The 21,199-nt window shown below is 45.3% G+C and overlaps 1 protein-coding gene across 2 annotated transcripts; it reads left to right on the forward strand.

The window, feature by feature from the left end:
* Positions 1-429: 429 nt before the first annotated feature.
* On the forward strand, positions 430-16,224 carry HLX (H2.0 like homeobox). 2 transcript variants are annotated; one of them, XM_042446415.1, is made up of 4 exons: positions 430-1,021; positions 5,052-5,234; positions 6,769-6,953; positions 15,251-16,224. In XM_042446415.1, exons 1-4 carry the CDS (start codon positions 496-498, stop codon positions 15,632-15,634), a joined length of 1,278 nt encoding a protein of 425 aa, XP_042302349.1. In that variant the 5' UTR covers positions 430-495; the 3' UTR covers positions 15,635-16,224. The 2 variants fall into 2 exon arrangements, with proteins under 2 accessions (XP_042302349.1, XP_042302351.1); XM_042446417.1 differs by lacking the exon at positions 5,052-5,234.
* The last annotated feature ends 4,975 nt before the right edge of the window (positions 16,225-21,199 follow it).

Raw genomic sequence — 21,199 nt, forward strand, 5'->3', positions numbered from 1 at the left:
AAGTGGGAAAGAAGGACGGGAGGGAGGAAAGAAAGAAGGAAGGAAGGAAAAAAGAGAGAAAGACGGTAGGAAGGAACGAGTGGAGGGCGGGAGGAGAGGAGGGAGGGAGGGAGGGGGAGGGAGGGAGGGAGGGAAGAAAAAAGGAGTAAAGAAAGAAGGAAGGAAGAATTATCGTAACCCGTTTTGAATCCCATTGTGGGAGAAAGGCAGAATAGAAATCTGTGAAATAGGTCAAGAAAAATGAATAAATACTATTAGAAGAAGGGAGGGAGGCAAGAAAGAAAGAGAAAGAAAGAAAGAAAGAAGAGGAAGGAAAGAAAGAAGGAAGGAGAGAAAGAAGGGGAGAAAGAAAGAAGGAAAGAAGAAAGGAAGGAAGGACAGGGGAAGAGAAGGAAAGAAAGGAGGGAGGGAGGGAGGGCGGGAGTCAGGGAGGGAGGTGGGGGCTCTGGGGCCCTGCTGCGAGGCCGGGGTCTCCCTGACTCCGGGGCCCTGAGGATGTACACGGCGGGCCTGGCTCCCTTCTACGCCTCCAACTTCAGCCTCTGGTCAGCGGCCTATTGCGCTCCGGGGGCCCCGGGGCCAGGCTGCTTCCCCTTGGAGCCCTCGGGCCTGAAGAAGCCCTCCTTCTGCATCGCCGACCTCCTCCACGCCGCTGTGGGCGAAGGGCCGGGGCTGGAGGGGCTGCCGGCCTCCCCTTCGGCTAGTCTAGCCGCCCACCTGGGAGCCGTCCAGGCCCAGGCCCACTTCCACGCCGCCGCCTCGCCGCTCCGTCCCACGCCGATGGTGGCCCCCGAGGCGGCTGGCCTCGCCTTCCCGGCCCGGCTCTCCTCCTCCTCCTCCTCCTCCTCGCCTCTCTCGGCTCCTTATCCGCAGCCAGGCCCCGGCAGGAACCCCAGCCACCTCCAGACCCAGCCTGGATCGGCTCCGGCGGCGCCCTCCAGCAAAGACTTGAAATTCGGGATTGATCGCATCTTGTCGGCCGAGTTTGACCCGAAACTCAAGGAGAGCAACACTCTGAGAGGTACTGAGAAGGGGCCTTTGGATTTGGGCTCGAATTTGAGTTTGGACAGACCTTCCCAGCCCCTTTAAGTCTGATTTCAACCGCTCAGCAGCTTGGAATAATAGCCAAGGCTGCATCCACATTGGAGATATAGCCCGGTTTGGCTCCGCTCTGCTCTGGGCCCACAACAAACTCCAACTCCCAGAATTCCATAGCAAAGAGCCAGGCGAAGGGTTCAAGCGGTGCCAAACCGGGCTATATCCTATCTATCTATCTATCTATCTATCTATCTATCCATCCATCCATCCATCCATCCACCCTTCTGTCCAAGTGGCTAGAGAGAGAGAGATGCAACTCCCATAATGCGACAAACCCGGACGATCCGTACCGTTTCGATGCCTCTTCTTTTGAAATGGCAAATCCAGATTACAAGAATCGGGCGGGTGAGTGGGAAAGAAGGAGTAATACTGTATATTGATAAGGAAAAGGGGGAGCAATTTGGATAGCTTGCCCTTGATCCTTTCCTTGGGGTTTCAGTTTTGCAACCCAGGAGTCGAAACCTTCCGTTTATTCAGAGTCTTCTCCACTAAAGGCAGAACGGCTTTTTGGAAGGGAACCGAAGCTGTGTTCCTTCTGTTGGAATTCAAAGCCATAGCCGTGTTAGTCTGTAGGAGCAGTGTGTAGAGAGATCTTGTAGCCCCTTTGAGACTAACTCAAGAAAGAAGTTGGCAGCCTGAGCTTTCAGTCTACTTCCTCAGATGCTTTTGGTCTTTCTGCTTTCTGACGTTGCTCAACGGAAAGAAGTGATCGTTGTGCAACCAGATTGCTTCACGTTTCAGAAAGAAAACTCAGGCTAGCAGGCCCTTCGTTGTTGTTGTTGTTGTTGTTGTTTGCCTTCAAGTCGTTTCCGTCTCAGGGCGACCCTAAGGTGAACCTATCGCAGGGTTTTCTTGGCAGGTTTCTTCAGAGGGGTTTCGGATGGCATGATTTAAACAAATATATGCCACTTTCCTCATCCTTTTTGCAAGTAGAGCTACTAAATCCTTGGTTCAGATGGCAGGATTTTTAAAGCATGCCACTTTTCTTGTCCTTTTTGTAAGCAAAGCTACTAAATCCTTGGTTCAGATGGCAGGATTTTTTAAGTATGCCACTTTTTAAATCCTTTTTGCAAGTAAAGCAACTAAGTCCTTGGCTCAGATGGCAGGATTTTTAAACAGTCCCCAGACACGAGGACAAGTCCTTTTGACCCCAGAGGCCCTTCCCTCGAAATAAAACAATATGTAGGATCACACTCCTTGAATTTATCTTATGGGCGGTGAGACGGAGAAGCCAAAAAACTGCCCTCGAGGGCGCATCCATGCCATCGCTGCATCCGCACTGCAGAAACAATCCGGTTTGGCACCACTTGAACTGCCGTGGCTCAAGGATATGGAAGTCTGAGAAATGTAGTTTATTGTGGCACCAGAGCTCTTCGACAGAGAGGGCTAAATGTCTCACAAAACTACAATTCCCAGAATTCCATGATATTCAGTCACGGCTGTTAAAGTGGTGTCAAACCTGATTATTGCTGCAGAGTGGCTGCAGCCTTGCCTAGTGGTTAAAACCAAGGGGCCACTGCAATCGGTGTTAACTATCCCCTTGAATTAGAGGAGAAACCCACAACCCTAGAGTTTCATTTCTCTGAAAGAATGCATCCTGCATTGAATGCCAAGAGTGGCTGGCGGTCGCCTCTCTCCAAAAAGGATGTTTAATAATAATAATAATAATAATAATAATAATAATAATAATAAAGAATAATAGACTACACAACAACCTATGGAAATATTTTTATTTAGTAAAACCTATGTCCTTGGCCCAACCTCCCATTTGGCCAGAATTCCTACCATGTAGATAGGTAGTTCCTCCCTTGGACATAAACTGGGGTAAATTTTAACATGCAGAGGACTCTTAAGCGTTAAGAACATCCAGGATCCGGCAATATATTATTATATATATATTATATATTATTATGATTATGATTATTATTATTATTTCTTATCCGCCTCTCCCCACGGATCAAGTCAAAAGAGACGCACCGCATCAGTTAAAACACAACAATTAAAGCACACATCGATTGAAAAGGACATGCCTACAATTTAAAAGGACAATATATACACATATTAAACCAATCCACTTTTTAATTTCATCATTTACAACCCTAACAGCCCCGAGGCTCTTGCCACTTCAAGGCTTAGCAGCTTTATGAAGGCATCCACTTATTTCTGGTTATCGCACGCAATTCTTCCTTGCGGCATTTAGTTAAAATCTAATTTAAATTAGCGGTTAGCGCCGGAATTTAGTTAAAACTTCTTTTCTCCTTTGCTCTGGAATAGGACTCACAAGGCGCCAATGTCAACTTTTTAACTTATTTATTAATTTGCCAATTAGAGATACATATTTCCATTATGTGATTGCTTATCCAAGTGCATGTTCTTATTCTAGTTTCCATCCATATTCTTAGCCGCAATTATTTAAGTGTCATTTATTCCGTTTTTCCACGAAGCGGTTGGTTGTAAATACACTCGTGTTTTGCTCTGTTCCCAAACAAAGGTTAGTTGGTGACTTCCACTTCAAGGCCCTAAAATCGTTTCCTCCTTTTCTCCTCTTGCTCCCTTCCTTTGGATAAACTCTATTCCTAAAGGCCCAGCTGAACTTTAAAGTTATTTTGTGGTTGCTTTGTTGTTGTTGTGTGCCTTCTAGTTTCCGATTTAGGGTGTTTCTTGCCACAATTTCTTCCCGGAGGAGGGGAATTGCCCTTGCCTTCCTCTGAGTTTCTATGGCCGAACGGGAATTCGAACCCAGGTCTCCAGAGTCCTAGGACATGCTATTGAGGTACTACGATCCTGGGGACATTTTATGGGGACAACATTCTTTATCTTGGGGGGGGGGCACACACTCTTCTTGCCTTCTCCTATAGCTGAGAGCCAGCTGGTGCAGTGGTTTGAGTGTTGGACTACGGTTCCGGAGACCAGGGCTAGGTTCCCGTAATATATTAATCCAGCTTCTGAGGCTGGGGAAGTGTGACTTGCCTACGATCACCCAAAGGGTTTACAAGGCCAAGCCGGGATTCGAACCCTGGGTCCAAAACACACTGCAGAAATAATCCATCTTGAGACCGCTTTAACTGTCCAGGCTCGACGCTAGGAAATGCTGGGAACTGTATTGAGGCACCAGTGCACTTTGCCCCTTTGTCCCTAAATGCCTCACAAAACGACATTCCCCAGAATTCCCTAGCGTTGAGCCAGGACAGTTAAAGCCGTCTCAAAGTGATGATTTCTGCAGTGTGTTTGGGACCCTAGTTTTAACTATTGTAGTAATTCAATTCTATTTTAATGTACTTCTGTATGTTTTTAATTGTAATTTTTTAAATGTCTTAAGCCGCCCTGAGTCCCAGTCTTGGGAGAAGGGGGGGGATATAAATAAATATACTACTACTACTGCTAACAATAATAATAGTTGCACTTTTTAACAATCCATCCGTGATGCCTTTTCTTGGCCAACCGAAATGCACAATTATACTTGTCGCAAGCTTTCGAAGCTCCACGGGCTTCTTCCTCATCAAGCAAGATATTATCAACCGAACAGGAGAAGGAATAGAAAAAAAATAACAATTGGAGATACAGTATTAGTCAGAAGGCTGCATGTTGTTTCGGTCCTTAGTAAAGATGTGATGATGGAGCGGATATCATTTTTAACATCGTAAAGCCTATCCGGCCTGATAGTAGCTTGAGTGTCGGACTGCGACTCTGGAGTTCAGATTCCTCGCTGGGGTATGGAAGCCCACTGGGTGACCCTGGGCAAGCAGTCACACTCTCTCAGCCTCAGAGGATGGCAAGGGACACTCTTGGAAGAAACCTGCCAAGAAAACCCTAAGATAGGATCGCCTTAAGGTGGGCCCTAAGGCAAGCCTGACTTTTGGAGGCAGACAACAACAACCGGTCTAGAGGGGGGTGTCGGGCTGTCGGTGGCTTGGGTGCGAATCTGGTAGTAACCTTGTTCCTGTCGCCTGCAGATCTGACCTCCTTACTAAGCACCAGCCGCCCCAGTGGGGTCCACCTGCCCCCCGCCTTACAGCCTCCGGCCGGCCAGTTCTTCGCCTCTCTAGAGCCCCTTAACGAGACCTCCGGGGTCCTGGGGCCCTTAAACGGACCCCCAAGGAATTCGGTGCAGCACCAGTTTCAGGACACTTTTCCAGGTACACAGCCCCCCCCCCTATTTCTGCCCCCCTTTCTCCCTTCACTCTCTTTCTTTCAAACACAGCTCCAAAACACACTGCAGAGAAAGCATCCCGTTCTGCGACCTCTTCAACTGCCTTGGCTCAAGGCTTAGTCCTGGGAGTCATAGATTTGCGAGACCTTTAGTCTTTTCTGTCAGAGAGCTCTGGGGCCACAGCAAACGACAATTCCCAGGATTCCCTAGCAGGGCACTTGGAGCGATCTCAGGCGGGATGGTTTCCGCAATATGCTTTGGACCTTGAACTTCGGGGATGACCAAAACGCACTGCAGAAATAATCCACTTTGAGACCGCTTTAATACTAAGGCGTCCTGTGGGAACTGTCGTTTTGTGAGACGTTTAGCCTCACTACTGTATTAGAGAGCTCTTGGGCAGCAGCAAACTGCAATTCCCAGGATTCCCTAGCACTGAGCCAGGGCAGTGATGGACCTTCAACGTTGGGGATGACCAAAACGCACTGCAGAAATCATCCACTTTGAGACCACAATAACTTGTTGTTGTTGTTGTTGTTGTTGTTGTTAACTGTCTTAACTGCCCTGACTCAATGCTAGGGAGTCCTGGGAATTTTCGTTTTGTGAGACATTTAGCCTTCTCTGTCAGAGAGCTCTGAGGCGACAATCAGCTACAATTCCTAGGAGTTAGGGCAATTAAAGCGGCCTCGAATTGGATTATTTTTGCAGTGTGTTTTGGAGCAGAGCCGCGGCAGGGATGGGGTACAACAACCCTTACCACACAATAGGAGTTTTAAAATTGTGACTGCCATTCGCTTTCTTTTCTCCGATGCATACGAAGACTAGGATCCTTCGTTTAAAAAAGAAATCAATAGTGTGAATGATTAAAAGGAGACAGCGTGGCGTAGTAGTTGGAGCACGGATTGTGGTACTCCCATCCCTGCCACTCGCGGGGTTTCATGCAACCCCAGGATGTGTCGGACTACAACTCCCATCGCCTTCCCAGATGATGGGATCTGTAGTCCAGCACCTCAAAGACGGGGCCGGAGTTGGCTCTATCGCATTCTTTTGGTATGCCTTTACATGGGAATAAGGGTTTTGGCTCAACCATATGAGATTCTGGGGAACTGTAGTACTGAGCAGGGGTAGTTTAAAGCGGTGCCGAACCGAATTATTTCTGCAATGTGGATGCAGTCGGATATTTCAAAAAGCCGCATCTCCCAGAAGAGTTGTAGAAAAAAAGTTTAGGAAGAAAAAAATAAAGGCTGCATCCACTGTAGAGAAATAACCTGGTTTAGCACCGGTTTAAGTGCCCTGGCTCAAGGCTATGGAATTCTGGGAGTTTGTTGTGGGGCCCAGAGCTCCCACAACAAACTCCGACTCCCAGAATTCCATAGTCTTGAGCCAGAAAAGAGTTAAAGCGGTGCCAAACCGGGTTATTTCTTCACTGTGGATGCAGCCTAAAGAGTCCAGTTCCTAAAAACTCTGCCTTTTGTGTTTCTCCCCATAGAGACCTTAAACCCCTTTCCTTTCTTTCCCTTTAGGGCCCTATGCGGTGCTCACCAAAGACACCTTGCCTCAAACCTACAAACGGAAACGCTCTTGGTCCCGGGCCGTTTTTTCCAACCTCCAAAGGAAAGGGCTGGAGAAACGCTTTGAAATCCAGAAATATGTCACCAAACCGGACAGAAAACAGCTCGCCGCCATGCTAGGACTCACCGATGCGCAAGTAAGCCTTTTAGACACCCAGATCCTCCTTTCCCTTTTATCCAGAATCCGGATCCACAATTCCAACCAGAGATTTCCCCCTCTTGAGGCAGCATCCACGGATTTTGGTAAATCTGCCCTCCTTATCCACTGTTTTTTTTTAATCCACGGATTCAAACATCAACGGCTTGAAATATATAAATTCCAAATAGAAAACTTTGATTTCCCATTTTATATAAAGGACCCCATTTTGCTATGCCATTATATTTATCCACGGGGGATCTTGGAACCAAACCCCAGCGGATAACAAGTGCCTAATATATTATTATTTCCCTTAATCCCTTTTTTAATGCCACCACTTTCTTGTTATATGCCTTCAAAGTGACTCTGACTTGTTTTTTTGTTGTGTGGCTTCAAGTCATTTCTGACATTATGGGGGCTCTAAGGCCATATCATGGGTACAGAGATCTTGGAACACCTTTGAGACTAACTGGAAGAAAGAAATTGGCAGCATGAGCTTTCCTAGACTTCAAATCTGAGGAAGTAGGCTGAAGTCTAGGAAAGATCTGAGGAAGTAGGCTGAAGTCTAGGAAAGCTCACGCTGCCAATTTGGTGGAGCTGGGAACTGAATCTTGGTCTTCAGAGTCCCGGTCCAACACTCAGACCATTAGGCCAGACACCCTGTCATTGTGTTTCCTAGCAAGCTTTATTCAGAGAAGGTTCACCATGGCCTTCCTCTAAGGCTGAGAGAGTGGGTTTCCATGACAGAGCACAGATTTTAACTCTGATCTCCTAGAACTGTAATCTCAGGACTCAAAACCCTATGCTAGAGTTGTCCTGTGTGTCATTACTGACACCATTGTGTGTATCTACCTCAAATCCCTATGGTGTCCTCATGAATTTCATCGGGTTTTCTGAGGCAAGGGATACTCAGAGGTGATCCCCCAACACTCAAGCTGAGACACGTAAAAAAAGAAAAGAAATGGTAGTTAAGCCTGTGCTACAGGCCAACTCATACAATGGTCCCTAGTCTGCTCAGACAAGCATTGATCCAAACTTGTACTCCAAAATAAAACTGATTAAACTTCGTGAAGCCCAATTCAGTCCCATAGGTTCTTATTTAGAGGAATATTTTCAGGAGAAGGCCATGGCAAACCTCCTTCTTAGCATGGCCATAAGTGGACTTGGCACACAATAATTGAACTCCTTTCGCCTTCCCATCCAAGATGATGGGATCTGTAGTCAAAGAGGGGGCCGGGTTTGGCTATTTAATTTTTTTTCATGAAGCATCCTATTCTTCATAGCTTGACATCTTTCTTTTTCTTTCTTTCTGAGGTAAGTAAGCAAAAGGACAGGTTCCTGACCCCAAGCAAAAGGCTGCGCTGTGATGCATATCTATTCAATTGTAAGCCTTATCACATTCAGTAATGTTTACTGCCAAGTAAATATGCTGCCAAGTAAATATTCTGGCTCACCTTTGTGAACCCACTGGATGACCTTGGGCAAGTCACACTTTCTCAACCTCAGAGGATGGCTATAGCAACCCCTCCTTGAATAAAATGCCTAGAAAACCCCATGATAGGGTCGCCATAAGTTGGAAAGGACTTGAAAGCACACAACAACAACAACAACAACAACATATACATATACATAGGGCAGTGTGTTTGTGGCTGGGAGAGCAGGCTAAGGGCCTGAATCTTATTGCACATTCCAATGTGAGTAACCGCATGGAATCAATACATTTACACTGGTGTCGAATTTGCCAATTCCCCCATTGATTCACATTAATTGAACATGGATTTGTTCCATGCCATTCGCAATCACATTCTCACAATCTCTGATTCCAGCCATTCAAATATTATTTTGTCAGATCAGCATGTCCTATGCGTCAAGTTTCATCCATGCTGACCATATCTATTCCCCAACTAAGTATTGAATGGTAATCTGGCTGTGGCCAAACATTGGACCAAAATGAATTTCTTAGGGGTTTGCTTGGGTCCAAAACACCCTGCAGAAATAAACCGGTGTGAGACCTCTTTATCTGCCATGGTTCAATGCTAGGGACATCCCAGGAACAGTAGACATTTGTGAAACATTTAGTGAGTGCCACAATATAAATAATAATAATAATAAATAATAAGCAATAAACTATAGCTCCCGGGATTCCCTAGCACTGAGCCAGGGCAGTCCTAAGCGTTTGAGAAGTGTGTTTTGGACATTAGGTAAGGAAACTGCTTTTCACCCTCTGAATTGCAGCCTAAACTGGCACTCAGTCTCCCATCCAAGTACTAACCAGGGCCGGCCCTGCTTAGCTTCCAAGCTCAGACAAGATTTGGTGCTTTTAGGCTATTTAGGCGAAGGAGGAAGAGAGGAGAATGTTTTTTTCCTCTTGCGATCTTTTTCCTCTCCTCGCCCTCTCTCCAGCTTGTAAAGCAAGGAGGAATTTCCACATTACTTGGGGCTGAGTAATGCAGTAAATCCATGTCGATTTACTGAGAGGACGGGGAGGGAGAGGGAGAAGGGTCCCTAAATTCAGGGGAAGATTTATGTCCCTTACACCCGGGCTGTTTATTTGGCTGCGAAGGGGAAAACGCCAGCAAAGGCAGGAGAGATTAGAATCGGGGGCCTGAAGTCCAGGGAGGAGGAAGAAACACAAAGATGGAAGAGATGGAGGTGGAAGGGTTCGGGAAATGGGAGGGTTTGTTTTACTCTCTTCTGCCCTCGTCCCTTGGTCGGGACAGGGTCACCCATGAGTCCTCATCTTCCAGGACCCGTCCTCCATTTCAGCCTTGGGCCCAGCAGGAATGTCCAAAAGTGTCCTCCCAGTTTGAGCAGGACTGAGAAGCATGGATTGCCATTGGGTTTTGTATAGTCCTACATTTTATTTTCCATGCCCTTTCCTGACATTTGTCCAAGAGGAATGTCCAAAGTGCCCTCCGTTTTGAGCAAGACTAAGAAGCATGACCTTTTTTTTTGTCTTTCTAGGAGCGTTTTTAGCTTTTATTTGGTGATGTCCTACGTTTTTCTTCAAATGTTCTACATTTAATTCTCCTTTATGGTTGTGAAACCTAAGAAGGATCCCAGATTTTCAGGCAGGCAGGGAAAGGCCCCAGCTTTTCTCCCCCAGTAAATCTTAAAAGGGAGAAATTGCGGAGAAATCCAGCTTCTGTGATGTTCCTCCAATTTTTCTAAATCTCTTTAATGTTGACCCTAAACCAAGAAAGGATCAGGTCTCATCTTGGCCTGGAATCCCATTGAAAACAAAGAAGAGAGACTCTCTTCTTCATTAAAGCATGCATTTCTTTTTCTCCAAGGGTGACATTGTATGGGATTGCATACATTCACAGAAAATGGGTTATACACTTTTTTCCCTCTGTGGTCCAGTCCACACTGCAGAAATAATCCAGTTTGACATTGCTTTAACTGCCCTGGATCAGTGCGAGGGTATCCTGGAAAACGTAGTTTATTGTGACACTGGAGTTCTCTGACAGAAGGCTAAATGTCTCACAAAACTACACTTCCCAGGATTCCCTAGCATTGAGCCAGGGAAGTTAAAGCGGTCTCAGACTGGATAATTTCTGCAGTGTGGATTGGCCTTGTGTCTATGTGAGCCCCTTTGCAGAAAGGTATTTTGCAGAAAGATATTTGGAGACCTCATAGAGTCACTCCAAATTACAACAGAGCCCCAGCACGGACTATTTTTACTCATCTTAAGACAACTATTATAAGGGTTATCTTTCCCAATTTATTTCCCCTTCTCTTCTATGTCTGTTTGAGAGTAGTATAATATTTCTTCAGCCTTTATAGGCAATAGGGGAGTTGGGGCATTGCCCTTCCAAAAGAGAAGCCTGACCCTCCTCTAATTAATATATATATCTCCTTCATTTCCCAAATTTCTTGCATTGCAGAACAGTGAGAAAGGGAAAAATCTTCACTCCCAGTATTTTTTATATTTAAGAGCCAGGTTCAGGTTTGAACCAGGAAAGGAAAATAGGATCAGATCTCAGCTTGGCCTGAAATCCCATTGAAAAAAGAAAGAAAAGAGACCCCTTCCCTGATCAAAACATGTATTTTATTTGCTCCAAGGGTTATGCTGTATGAGACCAGGGTTTGTGGGCAAGTCACATTCTCTCAGCCTCAAAAGCTCCTCTGAACAAATCTTGCCAAGAAAACCCACTGAAAAATTAAAATAAATAATAATAATAATAATAATAATAATAATAATAATTCACCTTAGGGTGGCCATAGGTCGGAAAGGACTTGAAGGCACACCACCACCACCACCACCAACAACAACAATCTTACAATTGCTGGGCTTGCATTCCCTTGGTGAGCTTTCCTGGCCTTTTCCTTGCAGCCTAAACCCTATTTCTAACTGCTGGGCTGAGGCTTTAGATGTGGGGCTGAAATAAAATTTATTGGGAGGGGGGTTAGGATTTTTATTTGGGGGGCAATGCTTTCATTTTGTACTCCCCCCCCCCATTATAGCTACACCCTGATAGACAACTCAGTCCTATGTATATGTGATTTTGTGAATACCTGAACATATAAGAGAGGGCCACTGGACCCAGCTAAAGTTAATGTTCAGAAGAAGCTTACATCTGAATAAAAATGCCTGCAGCCAATAGAGGAATAAGGTACTCCTGATTAAATTTAGCAGGATGGGGAATATACTTATATCTACCAATTTCATCTGTTTACCTTCGCATATGTCCTACTGAACATAGTGATGTTTATTGTAGTAGTTGTTGTGTGCCTTCAAGTCGTTTCCCATTTATGCCCTGCTGGGCCCCAAGGCAAGGCTATCATGGGCTTTTCTTGGCAGGTTTCTTCAGAGGAGGTTTGCCATGGCCTTCCTCTGAGGCTGAGAGAGCGTGACTTGCCCAAGGCTGAGTGGGTTTCATGGCTCAGCTGGGATTTGAACCCTGGTCCTAGTCCAACACTCAAATAAATCACTACTTCTTTTTAGGGAATTTACTTCCCAGTTAAAATAGGTTTCATTGGGTATGGAAGGTGTAAAGTTTTGTATTTGACCGTGGTCAGTGTATACAGACTCCAAAGGCTGTCTGTCCTATATATGTATATGTGTGTGTGTGTGTGTGTATGTGGAAAGTGTAGGCTCAAGTGTGTGTATACTTAAACTTACACTTTTACCCATCCTATATTATACAATCACAGAACCCCACAGAATACTACTACTACTACTACTACTAATAATAATAATAATACCACACTTGGGCCATGACCCACCCCCTGGCTGGGCTTATTCATAAGTAAAGGGATAGAAGAGTGCCACCTTCATCTTTCCCATGGAAAGCAATCTGGCTTGAAACTTCCAAATGTTGCCTTGATCCTGTCTTTGCCGTACAGACTGCGAATCCTGCCATCAAGGGGTACTACAGTACAGGTCAGGATGACAGCTCCATATCATCAGGCCTTGGGCAGGTCACATTCTCTCAGCCTCAGAGGATGGCCAAGACCGAACCCGCTCTGAAGTAAAGTTACCAAGAAAACCCTGTGTTAGGGTCGCCCAAAGTCGGGAACGACTTGAAGGCATAGACAACCCTCTCACAAACACATCCTCAGAAGCTTTATTCTTCTTCCAGGGGCAGATTATTAAAAAAGAAAGAAAGAAATCCTCCCGAGGAACTCAGAAAACCCAGGGCGGCCAGATGTCCTCCCTGCAGAGGAGGACAAGGCCCGCAAAATGTAGCCAATAAAGTAAAAATAATGTAGAACCCCGCAAAACAAAGGCTAACAACTCTCATGTGGAAGCAAGTTCGTGCTTCTGCATCAAAATGGAGGACATGTTGCGGTTCCTCCTGGACAAAAGGTTAGCATGCAGGGCATGTCCGGGTAAAGGAGGACCCCCCTGGTCACCCTGATGCAAAGATAAAGCTTTCCGAAGTTTCTTTTTGTTTGGAAAGCTTTCGACATAAATGCGCTCTAAAGAGCCGCGGAATATATCCTCAGTTCCTTAGGCATTTTTACGAAGTGGATGGTCTTTTAGATGTATTTACCTAAATCCGTTAGCCTTCTAGATGGCCGATCTCAGAGCCTTGGGGGGTTTTATGCTCCTTTGTCAGAATAGACACGCTCCGATCCGGCTGTTATTTCTTTACTTTTGGGGAACGGAGTCCATAGATCTCGCAACAAATTTACAAATCCCAGAATTCCATAGCATGGAGCCACGGCCGTTAAAGCGGTGTCAAACTGGATTATTACTCCAGTGCGGATGCAGCTTCAGAGGCGCTTTGATCTCGCTTTCCTCTTAGGCTGAGTGTTAGAGAATACTTCCACTTAGGAAACAAATACGAAATATTTCCACATAATTGATGAAGCTTTCCGTAGACTTTAATCAAGAATTGAGCCTCCTTCTAAACCGGTCGAAAAGAGGACCAGGTCCATCTGTCTTTCTCCTTTATAAATATTTGCCATCTTAGTTTTTAACAGGGGTTTTAAACTTTTTTTAAAAGAAAAAAAACTGAAAATAGGTTTAGGATTATCGAATGCGGATTTGTTCCCGTTCCCCCCTCCTCCCCTAGGAATGCAAATCTTCATTTATTTGAACATTTCATTTCTAGACCTGGCCAACTCAAGGATTAAGGCCTTTGAAGGTGTGCAGACATGGCAGGGAATATTGGAAGAGAAATGGAAGCACGGTCCAAAACACGCTGCAGAAATAATCCAATTTGAGACCGCTTTAACAGCCCTGTTTCAATGCTAGGGAATTTGGGGAACTATAGTTTTGTGGGACATTTAGCCTTCTGTGTCAGAGAGCTCTGGTGCCACAGTAAACTACCATTCCCAGGATTCCCTAGCACTGAGTCAGGGTGGTTAAAGCAGTCTCAAATCGGATTATTTCTGCAGTGTGTTTGAAACCTATGAGTCTATTAGTTGGAACAGGAGGTCTGGGCAAATGGGTAGACCTAGGATCGTGCACAGAGATGCTAGACATATACAAAAGTATGCATATAGGTATACATATATACACATTTGTGTACAGTGTCTTCAAGTTGCCTGTGAACTTGTGGCCAACCCAATAATTTCATAAGGTTTTCTTCGGAAAGGTATACTCAAAGGTGGTTTTGCCAGTTCCTTCCTCTGAAATACATCCTGGAAGCCTGCCATCCAAGTACTAACCAGGGCTGACCCTGTTTAGTTTTCAAGATCAGACAGGACCTGGTGCCTTTAGGGCATTTAGGAACCTACACCTATACCTATGTACCTACCCATATATACACCCAACATATGAAGTGTGTATCAGATGGATTCAACTTACAATTGCTCCCTTGATATACACTGATTATACCTTGTTGTTGTTGTTTGCTTTCAAGTCCTTTCCGACTTATGGCAACCCTAAGGCGAACCTATCCTGGGGTTTTCTTGGCAAATCACTTGAGAGAGGCTTTGCCATTGCCATCCTCTGAGGCTGAGAGAGTGTGACTTGCCCAGGGTCAACAAAGCAACCTAGGCATGTCTATTTAGACATAAGATCCATTGCATTCTACAAGACTTACTCCCAAGTAAATCTGCATAGAACTGCAGCCTAAGATTTTTTTTCTATACTAAGAAATGATGGCATTTTAAACCATTCCTCTAGTGTCAGAAAATCTGAAGTAAGTATGGCATAGTTGTTGTTTTTGTTGTGTGCCTTCAAGTTGATTCCTATTTATGGCGACCCCGCTATCCTGGGGTTTTCTTGGCAAGATTTCATCAGAGGAGGTTTGCCATGACTTTCCCCTGAGGCTGAGAGAGTGTGACTTGTCCAGTGTAACTCATTGGGTTTTGTGGCCAAGCTGGAAATCGAACCCTGGTCTCCAGAGTCACAGTCCAACATCCAAAACACCAGCCATTATTGCATAATATGCCTTAGGATTTAAAACTTGCAATTTTCATTAGCTTTCCCTTCTCTGGTGATCACAAAGACTAGAATGCTTCATTTTAAAAACTAGTGTGAATTATTAAAAGGAGGCAGTGTTGTGTAGTGGATAGAGTGCTGGACTGTGACTCTGGAGCCCATGGTTCAAATCCCGGATCGGCCATGTAAACCCATTGGATGACCTTGGGCAAGTCACACCCTCTCAGCCTCAGAGGAAGGCCATGTCAAACCTCCTCTGAAGAAAAATTGCCAAGAAAACCCCATGATGGGTTCCCCCTTAGGGGGATCTCTCTATGTACTGATTCTACAGACTAACACGGCTATGTCTTTGAATTCTACATTGTAAACCGCTTAGGGAGTGCTTAAGTGCTGAGACAAGCGGTATAGAAATGTACTTGCTCTTGCTCTGGCTCTCAGCCTGTGTGCTTCTCCTGCAGGTCAAAGTCTGGTTCCAGAACCGGCGCATGAAGTGGCGGCACTCCAAGGAAGCCCAGGCGCAGAAGGACAAAGAGAAGGAGTCCCCCGAGAAGGAGGCAGGGGGCGCTCTGCCCCGCACCGAGCCCGAGCCCAGTCCCAGCCGCTCTGAGTCCGAAAGCAGTGAGTCTGACTCCTTGGAGCTGGAGCCCTGCAGTGACGCGGAAGGGACGGAGGCTGGTGCCAACGCAGAGCAGTCCCTGCAGCGGCATAGCCAGGAGTTGCTTCTGCAGCGGGACCCTCCTGGACCAGAAACTCCCCTTCACCCCGAGCCCCCTCCGGCTCTCCCAGGCCTGGACCCCAGCAGGTGTCCTGAGCCCTCTTTTGGTCTACGAGACTCTCCATGACTGCCTCCTTGCTTGTCTTCCTTGGGGACTGGGAAGCCCTGATCCCTAAACTGCAGGTGGATGGGGAAGAAGGGTTTCTGTATTCCTGCATGGCAGGCTGACAATTGTGTATTCCTGCATGGCAGGGGGTTGGATTGGATGGCCCTGGGGGGGTGTCTCTTCCAGCTCTAGGAGTCTATGAAGCTGGCTTTCAGGTGTGGGTTGAGAGGTCCCACTTAAAGTGGGGGACTCGCCTCTGCTGGGGGTGGGCAGAGGAGGAATCAGAGGTACCTACCCTGGATAAGGGTATTGAACTCTAAGACCTGCCACACTAAGGGGAAAGTCTGATCCATGCAAAAACTATGCATTAAGAAGCCAGCGATCTAGCCTTGGTTGCTGTGGAAGAACAGCTTTCCTCCATGTTCCTCCTTCTAAAACATCGTCTGCCAAAAGCCCCCTTCTTTGCCACTCACAATGTGAAGGACCTTGCCACCTGCAGCCACACACCCGAGCCTTTGCCAAACGTGTTACTTTGTATAATCTTGTCAAGAGATACTGCACTGGAGGAAGAGGAGAGAAACAGATTGTAAATAAATGGTTGGTGAAATTGGCTAAGGCTTGTTTTTAGGACTAGGCACAGCAGGGTGGGTCCAGTTAAGGTGGGTAGCTGTGGAAGACTAGAAGAGGAGGGGGCACAAAAATGGCATGCAGCCTGCAGGTGGCACTTTGCCCATCTCTGAGCTAAGAGAAAAGCAAGAGGGAAACAGCAATAAAGATCTGAGCTCTTTGCTCCCCACAACTGTTGCTGTTATGTACAGTGGTCCGTCCACATTCTCTGGGATTATGGGTGGAGGACCCCCTTAATGTGGGAAAAACTCAAAGAACCACTATTCTTTTTACCTGAATGAACACCTCTCTTGGAAGCTCCGTATCCTCCACTATGGTCAACATTTGCCAGAAGATGACAAATGAATCATGCTGGAGGACCGAAAAATGCCTAGAGAAGTAGGAAATTGAAGGTTTCATCTATAGTTTTTGTGGGTTTTTAGGCTATGTGGCCATATTCTAGAATAGTTCATTCCTGATGTTTCGCCAGCATCTGAGGCTACCCTTCTTCAGAGAATGCTGGCATGGAAGAGAGTGGTGTGTGTATGTATCTTCCAGAACATGGCCACATCACCTGAAAAAACCACAAAAAACTATGCCTAGAGAGGAATTTCATGAGGAATTTGTAGATCCTCCAGGGCAACTCTATGATCAACTCCAGGCAAGAGTTGTGCTGGAGGACCTAGAGATTCCTAGAGAGAACATATGAATCAAATCCGCAAATGATCAAATCCACTAAAGTAAAAGTGACAAATGTGGAGGCCCCCTGTACCTTCAAGTCGACTCTGACTACTGGTGTCCCTATGTTTGCTTTTGCCATCCTCTGGGGAAGAAAGTGGTTTGCCCAAGGTCACCCAGTGGGTTTCCATGCTCCAGTGTGGATTCAAACTGTGGGCTTCCAGAGTCCTCTGGCTGCTAGATCACTCTGGCTTTCCCACCTAGAAGCACCTTCTTTTGCTCAGTGCCTGTTCTCTCAAGAGAGGGAAGAAATAGCCCCATTTCCCCTACCAGACTGCCGCTTTAAACAAATAATATTGAGAACAAAAGGAAATTTGTAGACAAATTTGGTTTCAATTTAATTTGGTTTCAGTTTGCACTAGGAAAGTTATAATATAGCTGAAAGCCAGGTGATGTGTGCCTATGTGTGCATCTTCAAGTCTTCTGTCGGACCTATAGCCACCACATGAATTTCACAGGATTTTCTTAGGCAGGGATACTCAGTAGTGTTTTCCAGTTCCTTCTTCTGAAATGTTTTGTTGTTGTGTCTCTTCAAGTTGTTTCTGACTTATGGCTACTCTATCATGGGGTTTTCTTGGCAAGATTAGTTCAAAGGAGGTTTGTCATGGCCTTCCCCTGAGGCTGAGAGCATGTGACTTGCCTCAGGTCATCCAAGCGAAGCTGGGAATTGAACCCAGGTCTCCAGAGTCTGAGTCCAACAAAAGAGAACCAGGCTGCAAATCTTCTCTGTACACTTAGCTCAGAATAAGCTCAACTGATCACAATGTGTTACATTCTGGATTAAGTCCCTGGAGTGAGTCTTGGACCCAAAACACACTGCAGAAATCATCCAGTTTGAGACTGCTTTAACCACCCTGGTTCAATGCCAGGGAATCTTGAGAACTGTAGTTTTGTGAGACATTTGGCCTTCTCTGTCACAGAGCTCTGGTGCCACAATAAACTACAGTTCCCAGGATTTCCTAGCACTGAGCTGCAGCAGTTAAAGTGCTCTCAAACTGTATTATTTCTGCAGTGTGTTTTGGACCTAGTCCAATGTGTGTGTCTTCAAATCACCTTTGATTTATGACAACCCCCTTGAATTTCATAGTATTAAAGAAATTAAGGCAAGGCATACTCAGAGGTGGTTTTGCCAGTTCCTTCCATCTTCTCTCTTCTGTCATTTGATGGTTGCCAAGTCAGAGGGGTTGGAACTGAAATGCTTTGAAGCAGATTATTTATTTGAGAAGGTAAAACAGACATTCCTTGTTTCAACATCTTGAGGGAAGGTCTGTTGTATTTCTAGAAGTGGCATTACTGGCATTTGTAATCCATAATGGATAATACCTGGTTGGATTTGCTTTTCAAGTCACCATTTTTTGGATAGCTGTGTTAGTCTGTTGCAAACTAGACATCTTAAAAGGCCAACCAATGTATTTAAAAAGGCTATGTTGCTGTACAGGGATTAAAAAGAACGATCAAGTTCACATGTGGGCTGTAGCCTTATCCTAATAAAGGTATTGCCCATCTTGTGGATTTTGGACTTTGGTTTATTATAGTTTGAGGCTTTCTTGGACTATAGCCTCCTTCATCAGATGTGTGAAGTGCTATCCAGAAATTCAGGTCCATGTGTAAAAAGGCACAAGCACATATGGCTGTGGCTAGGATTGTAGAGGTGAGAGGGAAATGAAAGGCCGGAGGTATACTGGCAGAGGCAAGAAGAAGTTTGTTGACCCTGGCTATTCACAAACTGCTGTTGATACAGAGAAAGTGTCATGCCACACAGTTATAGCCCTGTGTTCCATTTTAACTGTCATGGCAACATCCTATAAAAGGGAGGAAGGAAGGAGGAGGAAAAAAATGTGGTAGCACCTTGGTTTTATTTTCGCATGAGCTTTAATGGATATAAACCCTCTTCTTTGGAAGTGATATTAAGGCCTCAGACATAAAGCATTTGTATATGATTGTAGGGAAAGAATGCCATAGGATCCAGAAAGATGAAGGATCATGATATGCATCTATCTGGGGCCTATTATGTTATCTCCCACTACCCTATAAATATGCTTTATGCCTGAGGCCTTAATATCATGGTACTGCATCTGAAGAAGTGGGTTTGTATCCAGAAGGGTCATGTGAAAATAAAGCCAATTATATAGTTTTTTGTGGGTTTTTTGGGGGCTATGTGGCCACGTTCTAGAAGAGTTTATTCCTGACGTTTCGCCAGCATCTGTGGCTGCCCTTCTTCAGAGAATGCTGGCATAGAAGAGAGTGGGGTATCCTCTGAAGATGCCAGCCACAGATGCTGGTGAAATGTCAGGAATAAACTCTTCTAGAGCATGGTCACATAGCCTGAAAAACCCACAAAAAACTTTGGATACTGGCCATGAAAGCCTTTGACTTCATAAAGCCAAAGGTGCTACCACATTTTGTTTTCTTTCTCTCCCCTTTTACAGGCTGCAAGAGACTCACACAGCTACTTCTTTGGCAATATCCTATGGAATTCTGGACTGTGCAATTTAGGGAGCAGTGGAGAGCCAGCAGTGGTGCAGTGGTTTGAGAGTAGGTTTACTGGAGACCAGGGTGTGAATCACTCTCTGTCACAGAAACCCTCTGGGCAACCTTGGGCAAGTTTCATTCTCTCAGCTTCAGAGAAAGGCAAAGCCAAAGCCTTCTCTGAACAAGACCCTACCAAGAAAACTCCATGACATGGTCTCCATAAGCAGGAAACGATTGAAGGTACACAACTGCAGCAAATAAAGAATTTGCAATTTGAGGAGGACTATATCAACTTCTCAGCTCTAGTACTCCACCAAACTACAAATCCCAGATTTCTATAGGATAACTGTGTATAGGATGATTGATCAGTGGCTTCCTTACCTTTGTTAGTAGTAGTAAGTCTGGCTAGATCTGGAAATTGGCTAAAGCCTTTGAAGGGGGCTTGCTGGTGGCTTTTGCAAGGCGTTCTGAAAAGCTAAGCTCCCCTTTATACCAGGAGAGAGGGTTGCTGGAAAGGGTTATGAATGGGATGTGGAATGATAGTCTTTCAGATGCTTTTGAATTGCAACTACAACACTTCTTTACCATTGTTAATACTAGCTAGAGAGATGCAGGCCAACTAATGCTCCCCAGGATGCAGTTACTGATTCTTCCTTGACATCTTTCCTGTTTCTGTGGTTTAGAGGCTCAGTAGAACCAAGAAGTCCTTATGTATGTTGCTACCAGTGACACTTTGACCCCTGTCTTGTGGGCCTTCAGGTGGTTTCCCATTTGGAGGGCTCCACAAGAGTTTTCTTGGCTAGATTAGCTCAGAGGAGATTTACCATTGGCTTCCCCTGAGGCTGAGAGAGTGTGACTTGCTCAAGGTCACCCAGTGAGTTTACTTGGACATAGGTATATCTTAAAGAGAAGCTACCAAATCCTGGGGTGTTAGAAGGAACAAAGACATGTGGGTGTATGAACCCAGGATTCTTAATATCCCATGGATTTAATTTGGAATTTCTATCTTTTCTTTAAAAAAAGAAAACAGGCGGGCAAACCCACCTTTCTTGCTGGTGCCACATTTCTTTTAGGATCGTTAGTCTGGAAGCTTTCTTAAAGAAAACTTTACTTTGGCCCTCAGCATTCATTTGGATGTGTTACTTGAGGATGGTGGCACTACAAATGTTTAACTAAGCTCTAGATATCACGGTTGCACCCTTCATACACAGCTGTCTAAATATACTGCTTGAATCTTATAGTGATCTGCTGAGCTAGGGCCTAAATCCGACTGCTAGATCCATTGAACCTCTGGTGCCATAACAATCTGCAATTCCCAGAATTCCATAGCATTGAGCCCTGGCAATTAAAGTGGTGTCAAACCGGATTATTTCTGAAGTGCGGATGCAGCCAAAGTCTTCTCTAGATCATCCACAATGACAGAGCCGAAGTGTCCATAGAGGGAGGGTGGATTGCCAGTTTCTGAGGATCTCAAACTCCTCTGAACTTACACCTGACTGAGATAAACACAGAAAGGGAGGTTTGTTAAGAGTTACTCAGGAAGAGATGTATTGCAGCCTGGTTCTCTTGCGACTTTCTTTGTAGGATATATAGGGAAAGGAAAACAATAGCGTATAATACAGAAGGCTCTGGGGAAAAAAAACTGGGGGTAGCAGAGTGATGAAACTATAGAGGCAGAATGCAAAATGATAAACTTCCTTTTAAAGAGCAAGCGAAGAAAGACTGCTCACTCCTTGGTCCCTTTAGGCATTTAAAAAATCGTAGTGGTGG

Source organism: Sceloporus undulatus, chromosome 1 (genome assembly GCF_019175285.1).
Source record: "Sceloporus undulatus isolate JIND9_A2432 ecotype Alabama chromosome 1, SceUnd_v1.1, whole genome shotgun sequence".
Classification (NCBI taxonomy): domain Eukaryota; kingdom Metazoa; phylum Chordata; class Lepidosauria; order Squamata; family Phrynosomatidae; genus Sceloporus; species Sceloporus undulatus.